Below are 20627 nucleotides of genomic sequence, written 5' to 3' on the forward strand. Positions count from 1 at the left end.
AACCGTGCCTGAGATCATGACCTGAGCTGAACTCAAGAGTCAGATGCTTAACTGACTGAGCCACCCAGGTGCCCCCTCATTGTGGTTTTGGTTTGCATTTCTCTGATGGCTAATGTTGTTGAACTTGATTTTTAAAAGAAACCAGCACTTTGATTGTATTGAGACTATAAAAATGGAAATGTTTGGTAACTTTCTGTAATTGCTTAGAGACCATTAGTTTTGCTGTATTTAAAATTTGTTCTTTTTTTTCTTTTTTTTTGTCAGTTGTATTCCCTGAATGACTATAAACCACCCATTTCTAAAGCCAAAATGACCCAAATTACTAAGGCTGCCATCAAAGCTATTAAGGTGAGTAATACATTTTACACTTGAGTTTTCAGAAGAAAATACTATACTAATATTTTAGAGGAGGAATAATCGTTAAAGATTATATAGTTGACCATTGAACATCACAGATTTGAACTGCACAGTCCTCTTACATGTGAATTTTTTTTTGTTCATGGGTACAGTGCAGGTACTGTGGATTTTTTTTTTCTTCCTTAGGAGTTTCCTAATTACATATCCTTTTCTCCAGCTTACTTTGTTCTAAGAATATGGTATATGATACATACAGAAAATATGTGTTAACATCTTGTTATTGGTAAGGCTTCTGGTCAGTAGTACTTAATTTTGAGGGAGTCACAGTTCTGTGCAGATTTTCGACTGTGCAATCAGTTGGTTGCTTCTAACTCTCATGTTGTTTCAGGGTCAACTGTGTATTTTCTTCCTCTTTACAGAGTTAATAAATGTTCTTGGGGAAAAACACAAAAATGAAAACCTGGTTATCACCTGCTAGCTCGCCTACCTAGAGCTAAACATTTAACATTTTGATAAATGTTCTTCCATGAACTTGAAGCTATCATTTTTCTTTACTTTTCATAAGCAAGATTTAAGATAGGGCCACATTGTGGAGAATGTGTTTATGCTGTTGTTTGTCACACTGACTTTACAGAATCTTGGTAAAAGGTTTCTAAATGAAAATTAATGTTTTTTTTAATTCTTTATATTTGAAAATGAGACATTATGAAAAATAATTGAGCCTTATTGTTTATAGGACATTTGAATTGGGGGTAGAGGCCATAGGCATTTCGCCATTGCTCTGATACAGTGATTTTGAGCCAATCTATGTTGACTCATGGATATTCTGAAAATCTCAGAGAAAGGTTGGACTTTCTGTAGAGAAATATACAGATGCACAAAATTTTGCATAAAATTTCTTGGCCTTAAGGACCTTTTGAAGTTCAACCAAACACCTCTTTCTAAGAGGTTCTTGTCCCCAAAGTTAAGACTCCCTGCTTTAGTAAGCTGTTAAAATTGAGAATGAATGAGTGCTTATTTTTAATTAAGTAGGTTTCAACCTGTGGATATTTGGTGATATGTTTTCCTACTATAAATAAGAACATCAGCCATAACCAGAAGCACCAATTATTTGAATAAGTTGTCTCTGAATAACCGCATTATCTATTAGATTTAACAAATTCCTATTTACAGAGAGAATTGCCACTAGGAAAAAGTACACATAGTTGATTTTTCAGTGTTCTGATGGCCATAGCTTAGTTTTCAGATGTACAGTTAATTTCTTACATCATTATAGTTAAAATCCCTGTTTATATGTGGAAAATCAAAGAGGTGATAAGCGGTAAGGACAGTGACCAGTAAGCACTTAGCCAAGAGAATTCTTCCAAAAAAGTGATTTTTCAGGATATCTGATAGGCTTAGTATAGAATATTTAGTTTCTTGGGACTTTCTTTATCCTATTTTACATTGTGATCTGATTTTTATGATCATGATCTGGAGAGTGTACAAACATGTATATTATTACCATTTTTATTCTGTGAAAATAATTGATGTATTTTATGTAAGTTGAGCAAGAATACTTTTTAAAAATTGTTTTCAATAAAGTATAGTTGACACATAATGTACTCATTTCGGGTTTATAGCTTTGTGATACAGTATCTCTATTCCTTATCCTGTGCTCAACACGAGTAACTGTCATCTGTCACCATACGTTGCTATTACAGTATCATTAATTATATTCCCGATGCTGTACCTTTTGATAACCTATTTATGCCACAACTGGAAGCCTGTCTCCCACTTCCCTTCACCTATTTTGCCCATCCCTACACCCCCTTCCCTCTGAGAATACTTTTTAATTAAAATACTCTGTAAGTATTGGCGTCAACATTATTTCTATTTTTCAGGTGTAGGAAGGACCTAAGAGAAATTAATTTGCAATAGTCAGCATAAATACAGCTAGATTTGAATCCAAGTTTCTCTTAATCAAGAACTAACTATTGATATACTATACTATTTTGATTTATTGTTATTGCTTTAAATTTTTTAATTTTGAAAATTCAACATCGATGTTGCAAAATATAATGAGCAACGCAGAGTCTTCTATTAGATTTGCCAGTTGTTAATATTTTGCTACATTTGGTTTGTTTCTGCACACACAAACACATTTTTTGGCTGAATTGTTTGAGTTTCAGATTTCATTCATAATAACACTTAAATCCCTAAATATTTGATTTTGACTCTCCTAAGAACAAAGACATTTCCTAAGTAATTATGTAGTGCACTGATCACATGCAAGAAATTTCAGGATCCAGTAAGATCGTGCATTACATTTATTTGTCCTGTCACTCAGCCTGACCCAGCTTTTTTTGTTTTGTTTTTTATGTCATTGACATTTTTTAAGAGTTCAGACCAGTTGTTTCGCAGTACTGTATTATTTTAAACTGCATTTAGTACATAACATAAATTGAGATTTGAACTGCCTTTTAAATCAGATTTAAATGATACTGTGGTTCATACTGAGGTAAGTTGTTTGTTTTTTTTAATCAGTGTTTAGAGGCATGATTATTTTGATGGGCAGTTAACATTGCACACTGTCAGAAAAATCTCACAGATGAACCTACTAGGGAAGAAGGCCTATGTGAATTGATAAACTTTGAATTAAAATTTAGTAAGCAGTTTTACTCAGAATTACATGTAGTAAAATGGCTAGAAGCAGGAAGCATTGTCGAGATGTTTTCCAGAAGAATTATTATTTAATAACAATGATTCAGTATGTAATCAATATTTTGTATGTTAATTTTAAATGCTTAAGTAGTGCTTAACTAACTTTTAAGTAGTTGTTTTCCTTTTTTTTGCTTAAGCAACTTAAACTTGTGAGTAAACTGTTCCTTTATAGTATGAAAATTTTAGCCAAACTTAAATTTGGATATTTTGATTTGATGACTGTTAGTAATGAGGTTTTCCTTTATTTTTTATTTTATAAATATTGGATTTCATGATGCAGTTCAGAGGAATGTTCTTGTGTCTCTTAAGGGCCAGAGGATGGCCCTTAAAAATAGAATTCCTGAGATGAAAGTATAAATAGAAGCACAATTGAAGTTCTTTAAACAAATATGCTAATATGCCATTGCCATAAACTAAAATATATTACCCTGATTTAAAGATACTGTAGGAGGTCTTTCCCTTCCATGAAAGTAAGAATATACCTTTGCCTGTGTGCTTATTACCAGTACTTTGCTGTCAACATAACCACTTGGGAAAGTATGGTTTTATAAGGACCGTGATTGAATTCTTTTGTATCTCTTAACACACTTTGGATACATAAATTGGCAATTCAACATCATGGGGGGTGGGGTGCTGATCCCCCCACACATCGAGAATCCGTGTATAACATTGGACTCCCTCAAAACTTAACTACTGATAGGTTACTGTTGACCTGAAGCCTAACTGGTAACATAAATAGTTGATTAAATACAGTATATGTACTATATACTATATTCTTACAATTGAGTAAGCTAGGGAAAATAGGATAATTATTAAGAAAATCATAAGATAAAATACACTTACAGTACTCTATTTATTGAGAAAAATCAGCGTGTAAGTGGACCCACACAGTTCAAACCTGTGTACAAGGGTCACTTGTACTGACCATGCGTGTATGTATGTATGTATGTATGTCAAGAATTCTTTACTAATTAGATGTCATAGTTACATGCTTATGAATGGGAGTGACATGTTTGTCTCAAAATTCATGATTAAAAAGTATTGTTTAGATAAACCTTTGAAGCTATGTTAAACCTATGTGTAACAGGAAAATTTGAATCTAATTGAACAGATTTTAAAAGTACACTTCATGTTTTTTCTTTTAGTTCTATAAACACGTGGTACAGAGTGTTGAGAAATTCATTCAGAAAGTAAGTATATAATTTTCCATATATACACTAAATGTACTATAATTCTAGATTAATGCCTTGTGCTCTACTCTTTTAAATCAGATACTCAAGATTAAATTGTTTTGATGGGCTATTAAAAGTGATTTCACTTATTTTCTAATTAATAAATAAAATGGTAGTGCTTTTTGTATACTTCTAAAAACAATAGCTTTTATTCAGGTAGATGTTATTGTCAATTTGCAGTGCCATAGTGAGCATCATGTCACTTGAAAAAAATGGTGTGCATATGATTGATTTTAAATAGCATTCTAAATTTGTTGCTTTTTATAGCTTTTCAGGAAATTCTTGCTGGTCATTTTAAGCAGAATGCCTAGATAGCAAGACTTTTAGATAAGGTGTGGAGAAGACATTGCCTACCAGCTAGTTCTCTTCTGCTAATTCATTTTGTCTCATCCATTAGGACATTATACATCTCAACATCTTATTACGTAGACTTGAAATTCCATTTTCCAGGGTAAGCAGAGGGAGATGAAGTTGAAAACAGCTGTCTTACACACATGTAGTAGTGCTTTTTATAAGCACAGTCTTGGTGATCAGTGCCCTATTCATGCCACAGTTTGGGACAGGAGTACATAGTGCTTAAAATTTTAAAAATGGTATTATGTTTGTACTTTACTGTAATTGAATTTAGGTTTTGTACTCTGCCCATGTCCATGTGCCTAGATGTAACCACAACCAGTTTGAGAATCAGTGGTATATGGCATTAAGGATTCAGCAAGGTAGCAGTGTTTCTTAAAAATAGTTGACCGAGAGAAGGATATGTGAATCAAAGTGAGGTGACTGTGTCACAAAACTAGGTAGGTAACCTTGAGTAAATCAGTTAACCTTTATGTGATTCAGCTTTTATCTAATGTCTTGGTTTCTCAATACTTACGGTATTAGTAAGACATATTTTGAGATGCAGAACTAGTGAAGTGAGGCTAAGACACAAGGTAAAATAAAATAATAAGTGTGCCGTGTGTTTTGGGCAAATCACAGTATAAAATAAAAACGTTGGTGATTTGGAAAATACCCCTGTTCTAAAGCTTTTAAAAGTTTTTTTTTAAACGTTTTCAAATGTCGGGGCACCTGGCTGGCTCAGTTGGAAGAAGAGCATGCAACTCTTGATCTTGGAGTCATGAGTTTGAGCCCCACATTGGGTGTCAGGATTACTAAAAATCAATAAATAGATGAACTTAAAAAGACATTCCAGATGTATAAAACAGTGCATCTTAAACCTTTTTGTGCGTAGGATTTAGCTAGGGATCTTTTTTTTTTTTTTTTTAACTTTTATTTAAATTCTTGTTAGTTAACATATAGTGTAATAGTAGAATTTATTGATTTATCATTTACATGTAAAACCTGGTGTTTATCACAAGTGCCCTCCTTAATACCCATCACCCATTTAGCCTATCCCCAGCCCACCTCCCGTCTAGCAACCCTTGGTTTGTTCTCTGTCGTTAAGAGTCTCTTATGGTTTGTTTCCCTGTCTCTATTTTCCACCCCCCATGTGTTCATCTGTTTTGTTTCTTAAATTCCACATATGAGTGAAAGCATATGGTATTTGTCTTTCTCTGACTTATTTCAGTTAGCATAATATACTCTAGCTCCATCCATGTTGTTGCAGATGGCAAGATCTCATTCTTTTTGATGGCTGAGTAATATTCCTGTGTGTGTGTGTATGTGTGTGTGTGTGTGTGTGTGTGTGTACACACCACATTTCTTTATCCTTTCATCAGTTGATGGACATTTGGGCTCTTTCCATAATTTGGCTATTGTTAATAATGCTGCTGTAAACATCAGAGTGCACGTACCCCTTCAAATCAGTATTTTGTATCCTTTGGGTAAATACCTAGTAATAGCTGAGTTGTAGGGTAGTTCTATTTTTAGCTTTTTGAGGAACCTCTGTACTGTTTTCCAGGGTAGCCACACCAGTAGCCACCCCTAACTCCTAACTCCTGGGGGTCATTAATCTGTTCTCTCTCTCTAATTTTGCCATTTCAAGAATGTTATGTAAATGTACCCTTTGAAATTGGCTTGTTTTGCTCATTATAATTTTATTAAGATCCATCCAAATAGAGCTTATGTCTAATGGTTCCTTCTTTTTCATTTTTTTCCCCCTTCTTTTCATTTTGAGTAACATTCCATGGTACTATGCATGTACCCCAGTGTGTCTACCCCATCATGTGAGTCGTTTCCATTTGGGGGGGGCTGTTATTAATAAAACTGCTAGGAACATTTGTCTATGGATTTTTGTGTGAATGTAAGTTTTCATTTCTCTGGGAAAGTAAGTGCATGTTTCATTTTATAAGAAATTGCTTCTGTTTTCTAGAATGGCTGTACCATTTTATAGTCCCACCAACAATGTATGATCCATCCAGTTTCCACATTCTTGCCGTCATTTGGTGTTACCACAATTTTTTTTTATTTTAGCTATTCTGATAAGTGTATAGTAGTGTCTCATTGTGGTTTCATTTGCATTTAGCTAGTGGCTGATGACATTGAACATACTTTCACATGCTTATTACTTGGCATTTTCAGTGAAATATCTTTTCGTGTCTTTTGCCCATTTTCTAATTGGATGTTTTTTTACCATTGGGTTTTCAGAGTTCTTAATATTCTAGATGTAAGTCCTTTGTCAGTATTATGGTTTGTAAATAATTTTTTCCTAGTTGGTAACTTGTCTTTTCATTCTCTTAACACGCAGGTGTTTTGCAGAACAGAACAAAGATTTTTTAGTTTTGATGAGGTTCCAGATTGCATATAATTTTTTAATACTAGAGGAAAACTTTTTTTCATCCTGTTCATTTAAAATAAATTTTTTTAATGTTTATTTTTGAGTGAGAGAGAGAGTGAGAGCGAGAGAGCGTGAGACGGGGAGGGGCAGAGAGATAGAGGGAGACACAGAATCTGAAGCAGGCTCCAGGCTCTGAGCTGTCTGCACAGAGCCTCACATGGGGCTCAAACCCATGAACTGTGAGATCTGAGCTGAAGTCGGTTGCTTAACCAACTGAGCCACCCCAGGTGCCCCTCCTTCCTATTCTTACTTGAAGTTTAGTATTGGGGGTGGGAGACAGATAAAACTTAAGTAAAAATGTAGCAGTAGTGGTTGTGGTAGGGAACCAGAAGCCCACTTCACTAGTTTTGTTTTCTGCCCCATAGCCCTTGAGGCCATTGCATAGATACTTTGTTCTATGGAACCCAGTTTGTAAAACCACTGAATTAGAGTATTGCTTATAGTCAGAAGTACTATTTTAACAAATTTATGAGAAGGTCCATTTGTCGATGTATATAGTCAAATGAGAGATCTAAGAAAAATTTGAAGTATGAATTAATGATATTAAACTTGTAATTTTGGGTATCCTCCAACTCCAGAACACCACATATTAGCTTCTCTGTACTGTCCCTTCACCCACCATAGACAGTGCAAGGAAAGGAGAAGTCTGGCAATAGTTTGATAATATGTTACCTGTGAGTCTAGGTTTTAGCTGTGAAGGATTTATAGATTAATGAGAGATAGTAATAAATGAAAAGATAAATCAATAATATATGATGGTATTCCATAGGCTAGAAATACTACTTGAAAGTTTACTCTGGCCTCTGGCCTCAGGTGTGGGTTACACAAAGATTTGGGCAGTTGGCCAGAGAGTGTTTGAAAACAAATTTTTAGATTCTCACTTTCCTTGTGTACTTGTTACTAAAATTCCTTTGCCCCAGGATATTTTAGATCCATTCTTTTTCCCATACACCTTATATGTACATTTCAAATGTATCTCGAGCTTATCAGTCCTTGTTAATGTTTTGCCTATTGTTTTTTATTTAAGAACTTGAGGATGTTTATATAAATGTTTCTTTTTTAATATGACATTTTAACACGTTTACAGAAAAGTGCAGAAAACATGTAAAGCTAAATTTTTTAAAGTTACCTGTGTAACTACCACTCAGTTCAAGAAATAGAGCTTTGACTAAAGTCCCCAAGTGTCTCTTCTTGATCATATCCCTTTAAGTGAACATAGTCTGAATTTTATGTTAGTCATGTCCTTGTTTGGCCTTACAGTATTACTCTATAAGTCTTAATTCTTAAACAATGCTGTTTAACCTGTGTTTTACTTTTGCATAAATGGAATCGTGTATTATGTATTCTTTAGTGCACTAACCCTTTATCTGATAGATCATTTGCAGATATTTTCTTCCATTTGGTCACATGCCTTTTAGTTTTGCTGATTGTTTCCTTCGCTGTGTAGAAGCATTTTATCTTGAAGTCCCAATAGTTCATTTTTACTTTCCCTTGCCTCTGAAGATATGTCAAGTAAGAAGTTGCTGTGGGTAGTGTTAAAAGGTTGTTGTTGCCAGTTTTCTCCTCTAGGATTTTGATGGCTTCCCGTCTTAACGTTTAGGTCTTTCATCCATTTTGAGTTTATTTTTGTGTATGGTATAAGAAAGTGTTCCAGGTTCATTCTTCCGTATGTTGCTGCCCAGTTTTCCCAGTACCATTTACTGAAGAGACTGTCTTTTTTTCCATTGGATACTCTTTCCTGCTTTGTCAAAGATTAGTTGGCCATATGTTTGTGGGTCCATTTCTGGGTTCTCTATTATGTTCCATTGATCTATGTGTCTGTTTTTGTGCCAGTACCATACTGTCTTGATGATTACAGCTTTGTAATACAGCTTGAAGTCCAGAATTGTGATGCCTCCAGCTTTGGTTTTCTTTTTCAGGATTGCTTTGGCTATTCAGGGTCTTTCCTGGTTCCATACAAATTTTCGGATTGTTTATTCTAGCTCTGTGAAGAATGCTGGTGTTATTTTGATAGAGATTGCATTGAATATGTAGACTGCATTGGGTAGTATCAACATTTTAACAATATTTGTTCTTCCAGTTTGTAAGCATGGAATATTTTTTCCTTTTTGTTGTTGTTGTTGTCCTCTTCAATTTCTTTCATAAGCTTTTCTATAATTTTCAGTGTATAGATTTTTTACCTCTTGGTTAGGTTTATGCGTAGATATTTTATGGTTTTTGGTGTCATTGTCAATGGGATCGACCCCTTGATTTTTTTTCTGCTTCATTATTGGTATATAGAAATGCAACCGATTTCTGTACATTGATTTTATATCCTGAGACTTTGCTGAATTCATGTATCAGTTCTAGCAATTTTTTGGTAGAGTCTTTTGTGTTTTCCACATAGAGTATCATGTCGTCTGTGAAGAGAAGAAGTTTGATTTCCTTCTTGTCGATTTGGATACCTTTTCTTTGTGTTTTCTGATTGCTAAGGCTAGGACTTCCAACACTATATTGAATAACAGTGGTGAGAGTGGACATCCTTGTCATGTTCCTGACCTTAGGAGGAAGGAACACTCTCAGTTTTTCCCCATTGAGGATGTTCTTAGCGATAGGTCTTTCGTATATGCCATTTATGATCTTGAGGTATGCTCCTTCTATCCCTACTTTCTTGAGGGTTTTAATCAAGAAAGGTTGCTGTATTTTGTCAAGTGCTTTCTCTGCATCTATTGAGAGGATCACGTGGTTCTTATTCTTTCTTTGATTAGTGTGATGTATCACATTGTTTGATTTGTGCATATTGAACCAGCCCTCTATCCTAGGAATAAATCCTACTTGATTGCGGTGAGTAATTCTTTAATGTATTGTTGGATTCGGTTTGCTTGTATCTTATTGAGAATTTTTGCTTCTGTGTTCATCAGGGATATTGGTCTGTGGTTCTTCATTTTAGTGCAGTCTTTGTCTGGTTTTGGAATCAAGGTAATGCTGGTCTCGTAAAATGAGTTTGGAAGTTTTCCTTCCATTTCTGTTTTTTGGGACAGCTTCAAAAGAATAGGTGCTAACTCTTCTTTAAATGTTTGGTAGAATTCCCCTGGAAAGCTATCCAGCCCTAGACTCTTGTTTGTTGGGAGGCTTTTGATTACTGATTCAATTTCTTTACAGGTTATGGGTATGTTCAAATTTTCTATTTCTTCCTGTTTCAGTTTTGGTAGTTTTATATGTTTCTAGAAATTTGTCAGTTTCTTCCAGATTACACAATTTGTTGGCATATAATTGCTCTTAATATTCTCGTATTGTTTGTATTTCTGCGATGTTGGTTGTGATCTCTCTTCTTTCATTCATGGTTTTTATTTGGGTTCTTTTTTCTTTTTGATAAGTCTGGGTAGGTGTTTATCAATTTTGTTAATTCTTTCAAAGAACCAGCTCCTGGTTTCATTGATCTGTTCTACTGTTATTTTAATTTCAGTATCATTGATTTCTGCCCTAATCTATTATTTTCTTTCTTCTGCTGGTTTTGGGCTTTATTTGCTGTTCTCTTTCCAGCTCTTTTAGGTGTGGGTTTAGGTTGTGTATTTGAGACCTTTCTTCTTTAGGAAGGTCTGGATTGCTATATACTTGCCTCTTATGACTGCCTTTGCTGCCTTCCAGAGGTTTTGGGCTGTTGTGTTTTCATTTTCATTGGCTTCTGTATATTTTTAAATTTCCTTGGGGCACCCGGGTGGCTCAGTTGGTTGAGCGTCCGACTTCAGCTCAGGTCATGATCTCACAGTCCGTGAGTTCGAGCCCCGCGTCGGGCTCTGTGCTGACAGCTCGGATCCTGGAGCCTGTTTCAGATTTTGTGTCTCCCTCTCTCTAACCCTCCCCAGTTTATGCTTTGTCTCTCTGTCTCAAAAATAAATAAACGTTAAGAGAAAAAAAAATTAAAAATTTCCTGTTTAATTTCTTGATTAAACCATTCATTCTTCACTATGGTGTTCTTTAATCTTGAAGTATTCATGGTGTTTCCAAATTTTTCTTGTGGTTGATTTCGAGTTTCATAGCGTTGTGGTCTGAAAATATGCAGTGTATGATCTCCCATCTTTTTGTACTTGTTGAGGGCTGATTTGTGTCCCAGTATGTGATCTGTTCTGGAGAATGTTCCATGTGCACTCAAGAAAAATGTGTATTCTACTTTAGGATGAAATGTTCTGGATATATCTGTTGAGTCCATCTGGTCCAGTGTGTGCTTCAAAGCCATGCCCCTCCCCTACTCACACTGTCTCTCTCAAAATCAATAAACTTAAAAAGAGTATTTGAAGGAACAAATGAAGCATCATCTTGTCTTTTTGCAGAATGGAATCGCTCATTGCCTCCATTGATAATGCCATTAGAAATGTGTGTGTGCGTGTGCGCGTGCGTGTGTGTTGGGGGTGGATTGAGGTACTTGAGTTTCCAAGGATTTTTCAAGAATGTAATTGTACTTTAGTGCCATATATGATTGCCAGGAAGTTACTTTAGGTGACTTACCTAATTACACCCGAAAGTTGAACCTTGCAGCCATGATTCCATGTTAAGTAACATATGCTTGAGAAGCAGGTTTTCTTATGCTTCTGGGTATAGGGACAAACCAGGAGCAGTAAGCTTAATAGTAAAAGGAGTCGTCATTGTGCTCACTTGACCAGATAGGCTAGAAAAGCTTCTGGCAAGAAAGTAGGAGGCTTATATTATATTCCTCAATTTGGGTGGTGGATAAGAATGTTGAGAAACATTTATCAGTGGAGTAGCTTAAAAATATTTTTATAGGATAGATTCTTGTAATCACAATGGTAGTTTCTTATCTTTCTTACAGGTGTGGTAGTTGAGAAAACTTTTGAGACTTTAGGGTCGGTGTATATACAGTGTTATAGTTTGTCTTGTTATTTGTTCCTTCCTTAGTACAGAAACCCCTTTGTTACACATTTCAGATGAAGTTTAATACATGTTGGCCATGCTTTTTTCTAGAGCTCTTTCCTAAATTTGCTGCTTCCTTCCTTGTGGCTTTTCAAAATCATTAAAGAAAAAAAATTTTCTTGTAACAGTGCCTTATTTATTCTTTTATTTGTCATCCAAGCTAGTTATGCAGTACTATTACAGAACTTAGGTGATTGGCAGTTGAACTGGGCGTCTGGAGTAGCCAAAGTAGATTGTTTAAGATGCTATTCTAGAGACAGATGGTGTGGAATAGTCAGTGTCTGAATATTCGTTATGTCTACATAAGCATTGTTTCTGTACTTGTATAGGATTTATAATGAAGGTTACCTTCCTTCTCATTATTCCTTCCCTTCCTACTCTTCTTTTTTCTATCAGTGTAAACCAGAATACAAGGTACCTGGACTTTATGTTATTGACTCTATTGTACGACAATCTCGACATCAGTTTGGTCAAGAAAAGGATGTGTTTGCACCCAGATTTAGTAATAACATCATTAGTACTTTCCAGAATTTATATCGTTGCCCTGGGGATGATAAGGTATGCTTTTTTTTTTTTTTTTTTTAAGTCATTACATTACCTTTTGGTCTTAATGAGACTCTGGATTATCTTAATTTATGATTTTGTTACCCTTTAAGTAATTTTGAATTTGAATATTTAGTTATTACACTATCCATGTTCTGAGATTCTTAGAATCTTCTATGATTTTGCTAATTTTTAACTTATTGAAGCAGTTGGTTGGTGTTAAACTGGCTATAATAAGCTTTTGGAAATACACTAAAAGCTTATTTATTTGCACACAAAACTAATTCAGTGTTTTGATATTTGACCTGAGCTGATATGCACCTATTAAGTGTCTATGAAACGTGGGTCTGCCAAGCAGTTGATAGAAAATAACTGCATTTATTTTGTTATGGTGGAGTTTCACCAGTGCCAGAAACCACACTGCTGCCTGCCAGTCTGAGTGAATAAATATTCCATACCACATAAAAAGAAGGCTTTGGAACCTGACAGAGAATAAAAAAGTTTATGTGTGTCCAAAGATGTTAGAATTTTACTTATTTTGGATGCTGATTTGGAAATTTAGTAATCTCTTCTGATAGGTTGATTGCACTATTAAATTTTTAAAAAGTCATGTAAGATAAGGACTTTGTCCTGAAGTTCGTTATTTGTTTAAAAAATAAAGTTAAAATGACCTGTAAATACAGCTTTGGTGCTGAGATGAATCCTGAGCACCTCAGCAGCCTGAACGCAGTCTCCAGCCAGCCCTAACCAGCGATCTCCTCAGACCTCACATAGAAGGTGGAACCTAGTTGCCATTCTTGCCTTTCGCTAAATGTAGCTTTCATTTGTCTCGTATATCTATCCGGATGAACCTTTTTTTCCAAGTGTGTTAAGCAGATGCAAAATTAAAGAAACATGATTTCAGAGGTGGAAAGGACTATAGAAGTATTTTAATCTGTCCTTCCCATCCGCTGCTCAAATAGTCTCTGAAATGACTGTGCTAAGGCTCTGAAAGCAAAAAATTAAAATGTCATTTTTCTTTTTACCTCTAGAGTAAAATAGTGAGAGTATTAAACTTATGGCAGAAAAATAATGTGTTTAAGAGTGAGATTATTCAGCCTCTTCTGGATATGGCCGCAGGGATTCCTCCCCCGGTTGTCACACCTGTTTTGGCCAGTACTACTGCTGCTATGAGCAACACCCCAGGTATGTTCCTTCCTTAGAGATTTGTGCTCTGAATATTCTACTCCTGTTTTTCAGGTGATTATTCATACGTAAAATAACTGTTTGACAGTGCAGGAGAATTTATCTAGCATTAGATAACTGAAAGGAAATGTAATTTGAAGGAAAAATAAACTCAGATTTTATATTTGTGTGTAATTCTTTTTTAAAAATGTTTTAAATCCCTAGTAACAAATATAATGAATGTTGGGAAATTGGTTTGTCACTTAGGTTTTTTTCCTGGTTTAGGCTGCCTGTAGTCTTTTAAACTTGTATGTAAATCACCTCAATATTCACAGTCTAGTAGGGGAACTTACTATTTATAAGGAACCCTGAAAAAATTATTTAATGGAGCCAAGAATACTTTCATAATAATCTGAAAATCCTGTTTTTTGAAGTATATTTAAATGACATTTAAAATTTATAATAATTTAAGTATTAACATTTGGTTTATATTTAGTTTTTGTTGTGTGTGTCTGTGTCTATACACCTATACATCCTTGTTTTTTTTTGTTGTTTTTTTTTTTAAGTTTATTTACTTAGAGCAACCAGGGGAGGAGCAAAGAGAGAGAGGGAGAGAGAGAATCTCAAGCAGGCTCTGTGCTGTCAGCACAGAGCCCAATATGGTCTATGAGATCATGACCTGAGCCGAAACCAAGAGTTGGACATTTTAACTGAGCCACCAAGGTGTCCTCATATACATCCATTTTAAACAAAAATAGCTTTATATTATACATACTGTTTTATATTTTTTAAAATTATATTTTGAATATTTCCTCCTGTCATTGAATCTTCTTCTGTAGTAAGATTTTTAATGACTTCTAAGCATTGTAAGCTCCTTTAAAGTAGTAGCTTAGTTAATGAGGACAAGTATGGACGGATCCTTTTGGTATTTTTTTTTCAGCCTACCTAATTCTGTAATTATACAATAAAATAAAAACATTTATTTAAGTTTGTATATATTTTATAAAAGTGACAAAGCAAATCTCTCTACCTTTCCAAGTCTTATTTATTTACTTTACATATTTGTTTGGGTGGGTATGTCTTTTTTAAAAGGAACGCCTGTGACACCTGTTACTCCAGCCAATGTTGTCCAGGGTCTGCCCGATCCATGGGTATCTCAGATAACAAATACAGATACACTTGCCGCTGTAGCTCAGATCTTACAAAGTCCTCAAGGCCAACAGGTGAGCATTTTTTTTGTTACATGAACAGTGATTTAGAGCTCATTTTCATAATGTACCACCTAAATAATATGTGTTCTCTTATTTTGTAAAAATGAGATCACACTAGTACTCGGTAGCTTGCCTTTGTTTTAAATTTAGTAAAACATCGTTATATGTGCTGTTCTATAAAAAATGCATTTTACGCTAAAATATTGATTTAGCACCTAGTTTTTGCCAAGCATTATTAGATGCTATTGTTACTCCGCTGACAAGACAGGGAGGTCTTCTGTCTTGGGAAAGATATCTTTCTTAAGTATAAAGCTTTATTTAGATAGTGACACATAAGTGAAAAGAGTGAATTTTTAGAGGGACTAGGTTTTGGAGAAGGGGTCAGAGTTAGGGAGGGTAGCCAAGAGAAGGTGTTTTTGAGGAGTGGCATTTGAAATGAGACTTTGAAATGGAACTAGTCATGGTAGGATTTGAAGATAGCTCATTCTTAGCATCTCCTTTTTTTTTTTTTAACCTGTCCTTTAAAAACCAAATTTATTATGATCTATGCAATAAAATCCCCCAAACTCTTTTTCCAGATATTCATAAGATTTCAGCCACCTGTAAGTTTTTGTTTAAATGTCACCTCACTAAGTCTTTTAAAAAGTGATTTAAAACTGCACATTCTTTCACCCCCATACTTCTTTTTCCTATCACCTGCCTGCCTTCTTTCTTTTTTTTTTTTTTAAAGTTTATTTTAACTTATTTTGAGAGAGAGCATGTGTGCAAGCAGGGGGTGGGCATGGAGAGAAAGAATCCCAGGCAGGCTCCACACTGTCAGTGCAGAGACCAGTACGGGACTCGATCCCACAAACCGGGAGATCATGACCTGAACTGAAATCAAGAGCCGGATGCCTAACTGACTGAGCCACCAAGGCGCCCCTTTTCTATTACATTATATAATCTATATTGTATTACATTATATAATTTACTTATTTTTTTCATTCTCTGTCTCTTCCCACTGGAATGTATGAAGGACATACATACAGAAGGACGAGGAGTTTTTTGTTGTTTTGTTCACTCATGTATCTCCAGTATTTAGGTAGCAGATGGTCAGTACATTGTTGTAGAATGAGTGAATAGTGAGTGTATAGAGCATAACAATGCTGGGTACACAAAAGATCTTTTAGAGTTGAGATGTCTGGAGGATCAGATGGCCTGTGTATATAAGTTAACGATGACAAATCTGAAATGGTAGACCTAAATGTGGGACATGGGTTTCAAAAGACAGAAATGGTAGGCTGAAAAAGAAAGGGCTTAGCAGTGTGGAATTGCCACAGATTTTTATGTTGAAGTCACTTGATCTGAATGGTACTTTAACGGATGAGGGGGGAAAGAAGCCTAGAGATAGCAAGTATTGGTAACAGTGATAAAGGAAAGGAAGTAATGAATATGTGAAAATAGAGTAGTAGACTCTAAAAGGACAGTCTGAGAAAAAAGGGACTATTCTAGAGTTTTAAACGTGTAAAAACGAATGGGGAAACTGAATTGGGTATTAGATAAAATTATCAAATTATTTTATTTTGTGATAATGATATTTTGAAAATAATTCATAAAGAAAATGTTCTCATTTAAAAGACACCTATTAAAATAAATAATTTTGGCAGGAGAAGTGATTTTTCCAGAAGAAATAGTACAAAGAAAGTTAAGAAGACACAGTAATCGGTAGAATATGAAGTCTGAGTAGAGGGAAAAGTAGGGTGCTGCGGTGCTTTGAACCTGACTGAAACAGTAACAGTGCTGTGTGGAAAACTGGGGATGTCAAAAGAGATGTGTAAATCAGAAAATATGATATTAACCCCCTTCCCTCCCCCCCTCCCTGCCCCCGCCCCACCCTTCCTCCTCTCACTCCCTTTCATCCTCCTTCCCCCTCCCTCCCTCCGTCCTGTGTGTTCTGGAGCAGTAACTCAGCTGTCATATATTTTTGTATTACTTTCTTTGCTCTCCCATTAGTAGCTTGTAGTAGTTGTTTATTTGATAGCCAGATGACTCTAGATTGTTTCTTATGTTGCTGTTTTTAGATAGGCCTGAAATTACTTACTTTCCTCTTGGAAGGCTTTTGTACCTTCTCCCACTGTAAATTGATCTTCACTTAAACAGTACACATTCATTGTTTCTATTCTGAAGTGATAATTTTCAGATTCAACCCAGGTTTAGATCTTGATTAGGAAAGTATTAATTACTTGTAAGATGTACGTAGGGTTTATCTAACTATGAAATATCTTCAGGATCTTAACTGTTGTTTCTGCTTTTTCAAAGAATGAGTGAATAGGAGGAACAGGGATTTGCTTTCAATAGTTGTTGGCACTATTCACCTTTAATTTCCTTACTTTGAGACTGCTCCAGGGGACAGATTTCTTACTTTTTCTGCTTTCAGGAGATGTGTTATCTGATGAGAAATCTGAAAGATAGCAGAAGCAGTTGTCACTTGTTCTTTTACAGAGATGAAGGAGTTTATTGAAGAAGGAATGAAAAGCTTAATGAAAAAAAAAAAAATCCGTCTGTGTCTGACGAATTCTTTACCTGTTATGATATGACCACTTTATTAGGCTTAAAGTTCAAGACTTCCCAGAAGCACAGAAGACCTATTAAGGATTTTTTTAAAATCTTTTTTATTTTTAATTGATGTTTTGAGTTCATATAAATTTTTATTTTTCCAAAGACTGTAGGATGTAGAATTTTATTGACTGAAAGTTTTAGGTGGGTATTCTTACAAATAAAAGTCAGCATGTGTTTGTAATGACTTTTCCTTTTTTCCCTTCCAGCTTCAGCAGTTGATACAAACTTTACAACTCCAGCAGCAGAAGCCTCAGCCTTCTATCCTGCAGGCCCTGGATGCTGGGCTGGTTGTGCAGTTGCAAGCTCTCACGGCCCAGCTGACGGCGGCAGCTGCAGCGGCCAACACCCTGAACCCCTTAGAACAGGGGGTGTCTTTCAACAAGGTAGAGATTACGTTATCAGATCTGTTCTGTATGAAGTGTTCAATTGTATATGCTATCGTGTGGATTCTAAGTCTGTAGACTACGTTTCATTATAGAACTATTATAATACGCATTGGACTGTATAAGACATTATGAATTTTACAGAAAGTTTAGGCTTCCGAAAGAACTCCACTTAAAACATTTAGAATATTCTCTTTTAACTGAAGTTAACTAGTTGGTAAAATTGTTTTTTCACCGTTGAGGCAAATGATAATTTTCTGAATTTTTGAATTTCTTTTATGGATGTTACAAATACACTAATTTTCATGTTCTATGTTGTAAAATTTTAACTTGCTAAAATTATAATTGTTCAAAATGTGGAAATTCAAAGGAGCACATCTCTACAAATTGTCAATATGCTGTAATATTATGATAAATTGAGGCCTGACTATAAAGAATAGTCGTTTTAAAGTTGAAAATCATTCATGTGTAATTTATTGTGTGTTAGCCTCAATAGTCTTGTTAATTATGGGACTATTAAGATACCTTGGAAGTATTACCCATATTATTTGTGCTTCTGCTGCTGTATTTTTTAAGGAAAACAAATGTTGATTTGTTTTGTTATTAGACTTTTTTAGCTAGCACCTTAGTCTGAAAATAAATAGCTAAACCACATTAAAAAACCTTTAAATCGGTCATGTAAAAGATAATAGAGCATCCTAAGAAGAGAAATGTACTAGGAATAAATCCATTGATTATAGTTGCAGATGTTTTTCAATCAAGCTTTATTCTCATTGGGAAGCCACTTAAATATTTTAATCCCAGTCTTTTATAAAGCATCAGTATTTATTCCGTGTGTTGTGATTTGTTTTATTACATAAGGCAGTGTATGTCAGAGTACTTTAAAATAAAGATCCACTCAGTTAAATGCTTTGTTATAGCATAACATAAGATTATATAAAACATTTTTGTGTTAAATGGTACAGGTAAATTAATGGGATGTTATTGACATTCAGAATAGCATTAGTAACATATTTTCATGTGAAGCACTTTTTAATTTGTCTTTCTCTTTTTTTTTCCTCCCCCTGCCTCCCCGCCACTTAGAAGTTGATGGATAGGTTTGATTTTGGGGAAGATTCTGAGCATAGTGAAGAACCCAAAAAGGAAATTTCAGCTTCTCAACTGTAAGAATTCTTTCTTTATAACTATAAACTTTTCCCATTACTGCGATAAACATTGGATGGGACATTGCCTCCTGAACCACCAAGTGTACTGTGAATAAGTTGGGATATAATTTCAGGTTGTTGAGCACTCACACTACAGAAAGATGGTGGGGTTGTTGTCTTGTTGCCTCCCTCTATTATTTGGACTCTCAGATCTTTGCAGATATTTGGGATGTATCAAAATTCTTTACAGGGAAATTGATAGATGTTGATAAATCTAGTTGTGATATTTTCTGTCTGTATTAGGCTTTATGTTATTTAATTCAGTTGTAAGAATATTTTAAATAATAGGAAAGAAGCTTGCTTCTAATGTCAATGACTACTTCTAGGAAGTCTGCCAGATTCTGGGAGTGTTTCTGACTAAGCAGGAGTAAGGTTTAGGACTGTAGGGACTTCATTTTTTTTTTTTTAAAGATATGGATTGTATATTTTTATTTAGATTAGTGTTTTTTATTTTTCTCAAACAGTTCTGTGCAGCCCTAGGTTCTTGTGGGTTTGAGAAAAGACCAGTGGGGAAGAGGATGTTGGAGAGTGGGGGTGTAGAAGTTGGGGGTTTGGAGGAGGGGTGATGAATGGGGAGAACACCTCTGGGAATCTTGTTTTGAGCAGAGGTTATTAATTTTATATATTGGGATAACATTTTTAAAAAACATTTATATACATAAAAATACAAATATATCCTTTTGGTAAAGATATTCTACTTGAAAAATTAAAAACTAATGTTTTAGATTGTGAATTATAAAGTTAGAGGAGAAATATTTAAGATCATGTTAGATCAGTGTCCTGAACAATGTAAGAATCTCCTTTAATGGTTCTGATAAGGTGTTTTGTAATGTTTTATTTTCATGCCTTATATGATGAGAAGTTAAATAATTTCTTGTTACTGAGTCTTGTATGATTTACTTAACACACACTGATCCGTTTGGCATTCTGAAGCAAGGAAACAAATTTGCTCCATTATCTTTTGAGACATAGCCTTTCAATATTTGAAGTTAGGTATCATTCTTCCCCTTAGGTTTATTTGCTCCAGATGAAGTACAATTTTTTCAACTGTTTCAAGACTTCTCACCATCCTGATTGCCCCTTTTGGGATGCCCTCTTTTTTGTTCATGTCTTACCTTGTGGCACCCAGAATTCCAGGTGTATTCCAGGTGTGAATTTCCCAGAGTATAGTTAAATTATTATTTCCTCTTACCTAAATACTGTTTCTGTTAACATACCTAATAATTTGAATGCTTTTCTAAAGAAAGCAGATTAGTTTTATAAAGTTTATGGTCAATTACAATTGTAGATTTCACATGTACTGATTGATAGACCATTTCTCCCGCTATCTTATAGTTAGAGAAGGAGTTAAAGTGACAATGTTTAAATACTTTTAACTGTTTTTATGTGTTTTCATTGAGATTTTCTTAAAATGCTCTAATGTAAAAAAATACTAATTTATATGCATTTAATAGCTTGAGACCATAATAACAGATCTTCCATAAGAGTATCTTTAACATGTTATCCATCTATTGAAAGACTATTGGAGAGGATCTTTCTATTTTAACATA

At 34.7% G+C, this 20627-nt stretch overlaps 1 protein-coding gene across 11 annotated transcripts in view; it reads left to right on the forward strand.

The window, feature by feature from the left end:
* Positions 1-20627, forward strand: part of SCAF8 (SR-related CTD associated factor 8) — a 225003-nt gene that overhangs the window by 36271 nt on the left and 168105 nt on the right. For all 11 annotated transcript variants that reach the window (XR_009263417.1, XR_009263418.1, XR_009263419.1 and 8 more), the window contains 7 exons: positions 265-348; positions 4206-4250; positions 12370-12531; positions 13548-13701; positions 14773-14903; positions 17696-17872; positions 18956-19035. Coding sequence is in view for 5 of the 11 variants with exons in the window: in XM_058735751.1 (XP_058591734.1) it covers positions 265-348; positions 4206-4250; positions 12370-12531; positions 13548-13701; positions 14773-14903; positions 17696-17872; positions 18956-19035 (833 nt within the window). In the remaining 6 variants the exon portion in view is untranslated. The remainder of the gene's footprint in view (positions 1-264; positions 349-4205; positions 4251-12369; positions 12532-13547; positions 13702-14772; positions 14904-17695; positions 17873-18955; positions 19036-20627) is intronic.

Source organism: Neofelis nebulosa, chromosome 6 (assembly GCF_028018385.1).
Source record: "Neofelis nebulosa isolate mNeoNeb1 chromosome 6, mNeoNeb1.pri, whole genome shotgun sequence".
Taxonomy (NCBI): Eukaryota; Metazoa; Chordata; class Mammalia; order Carnivora; family Felidae; genus Neofelis; species Neofelis nebulosa.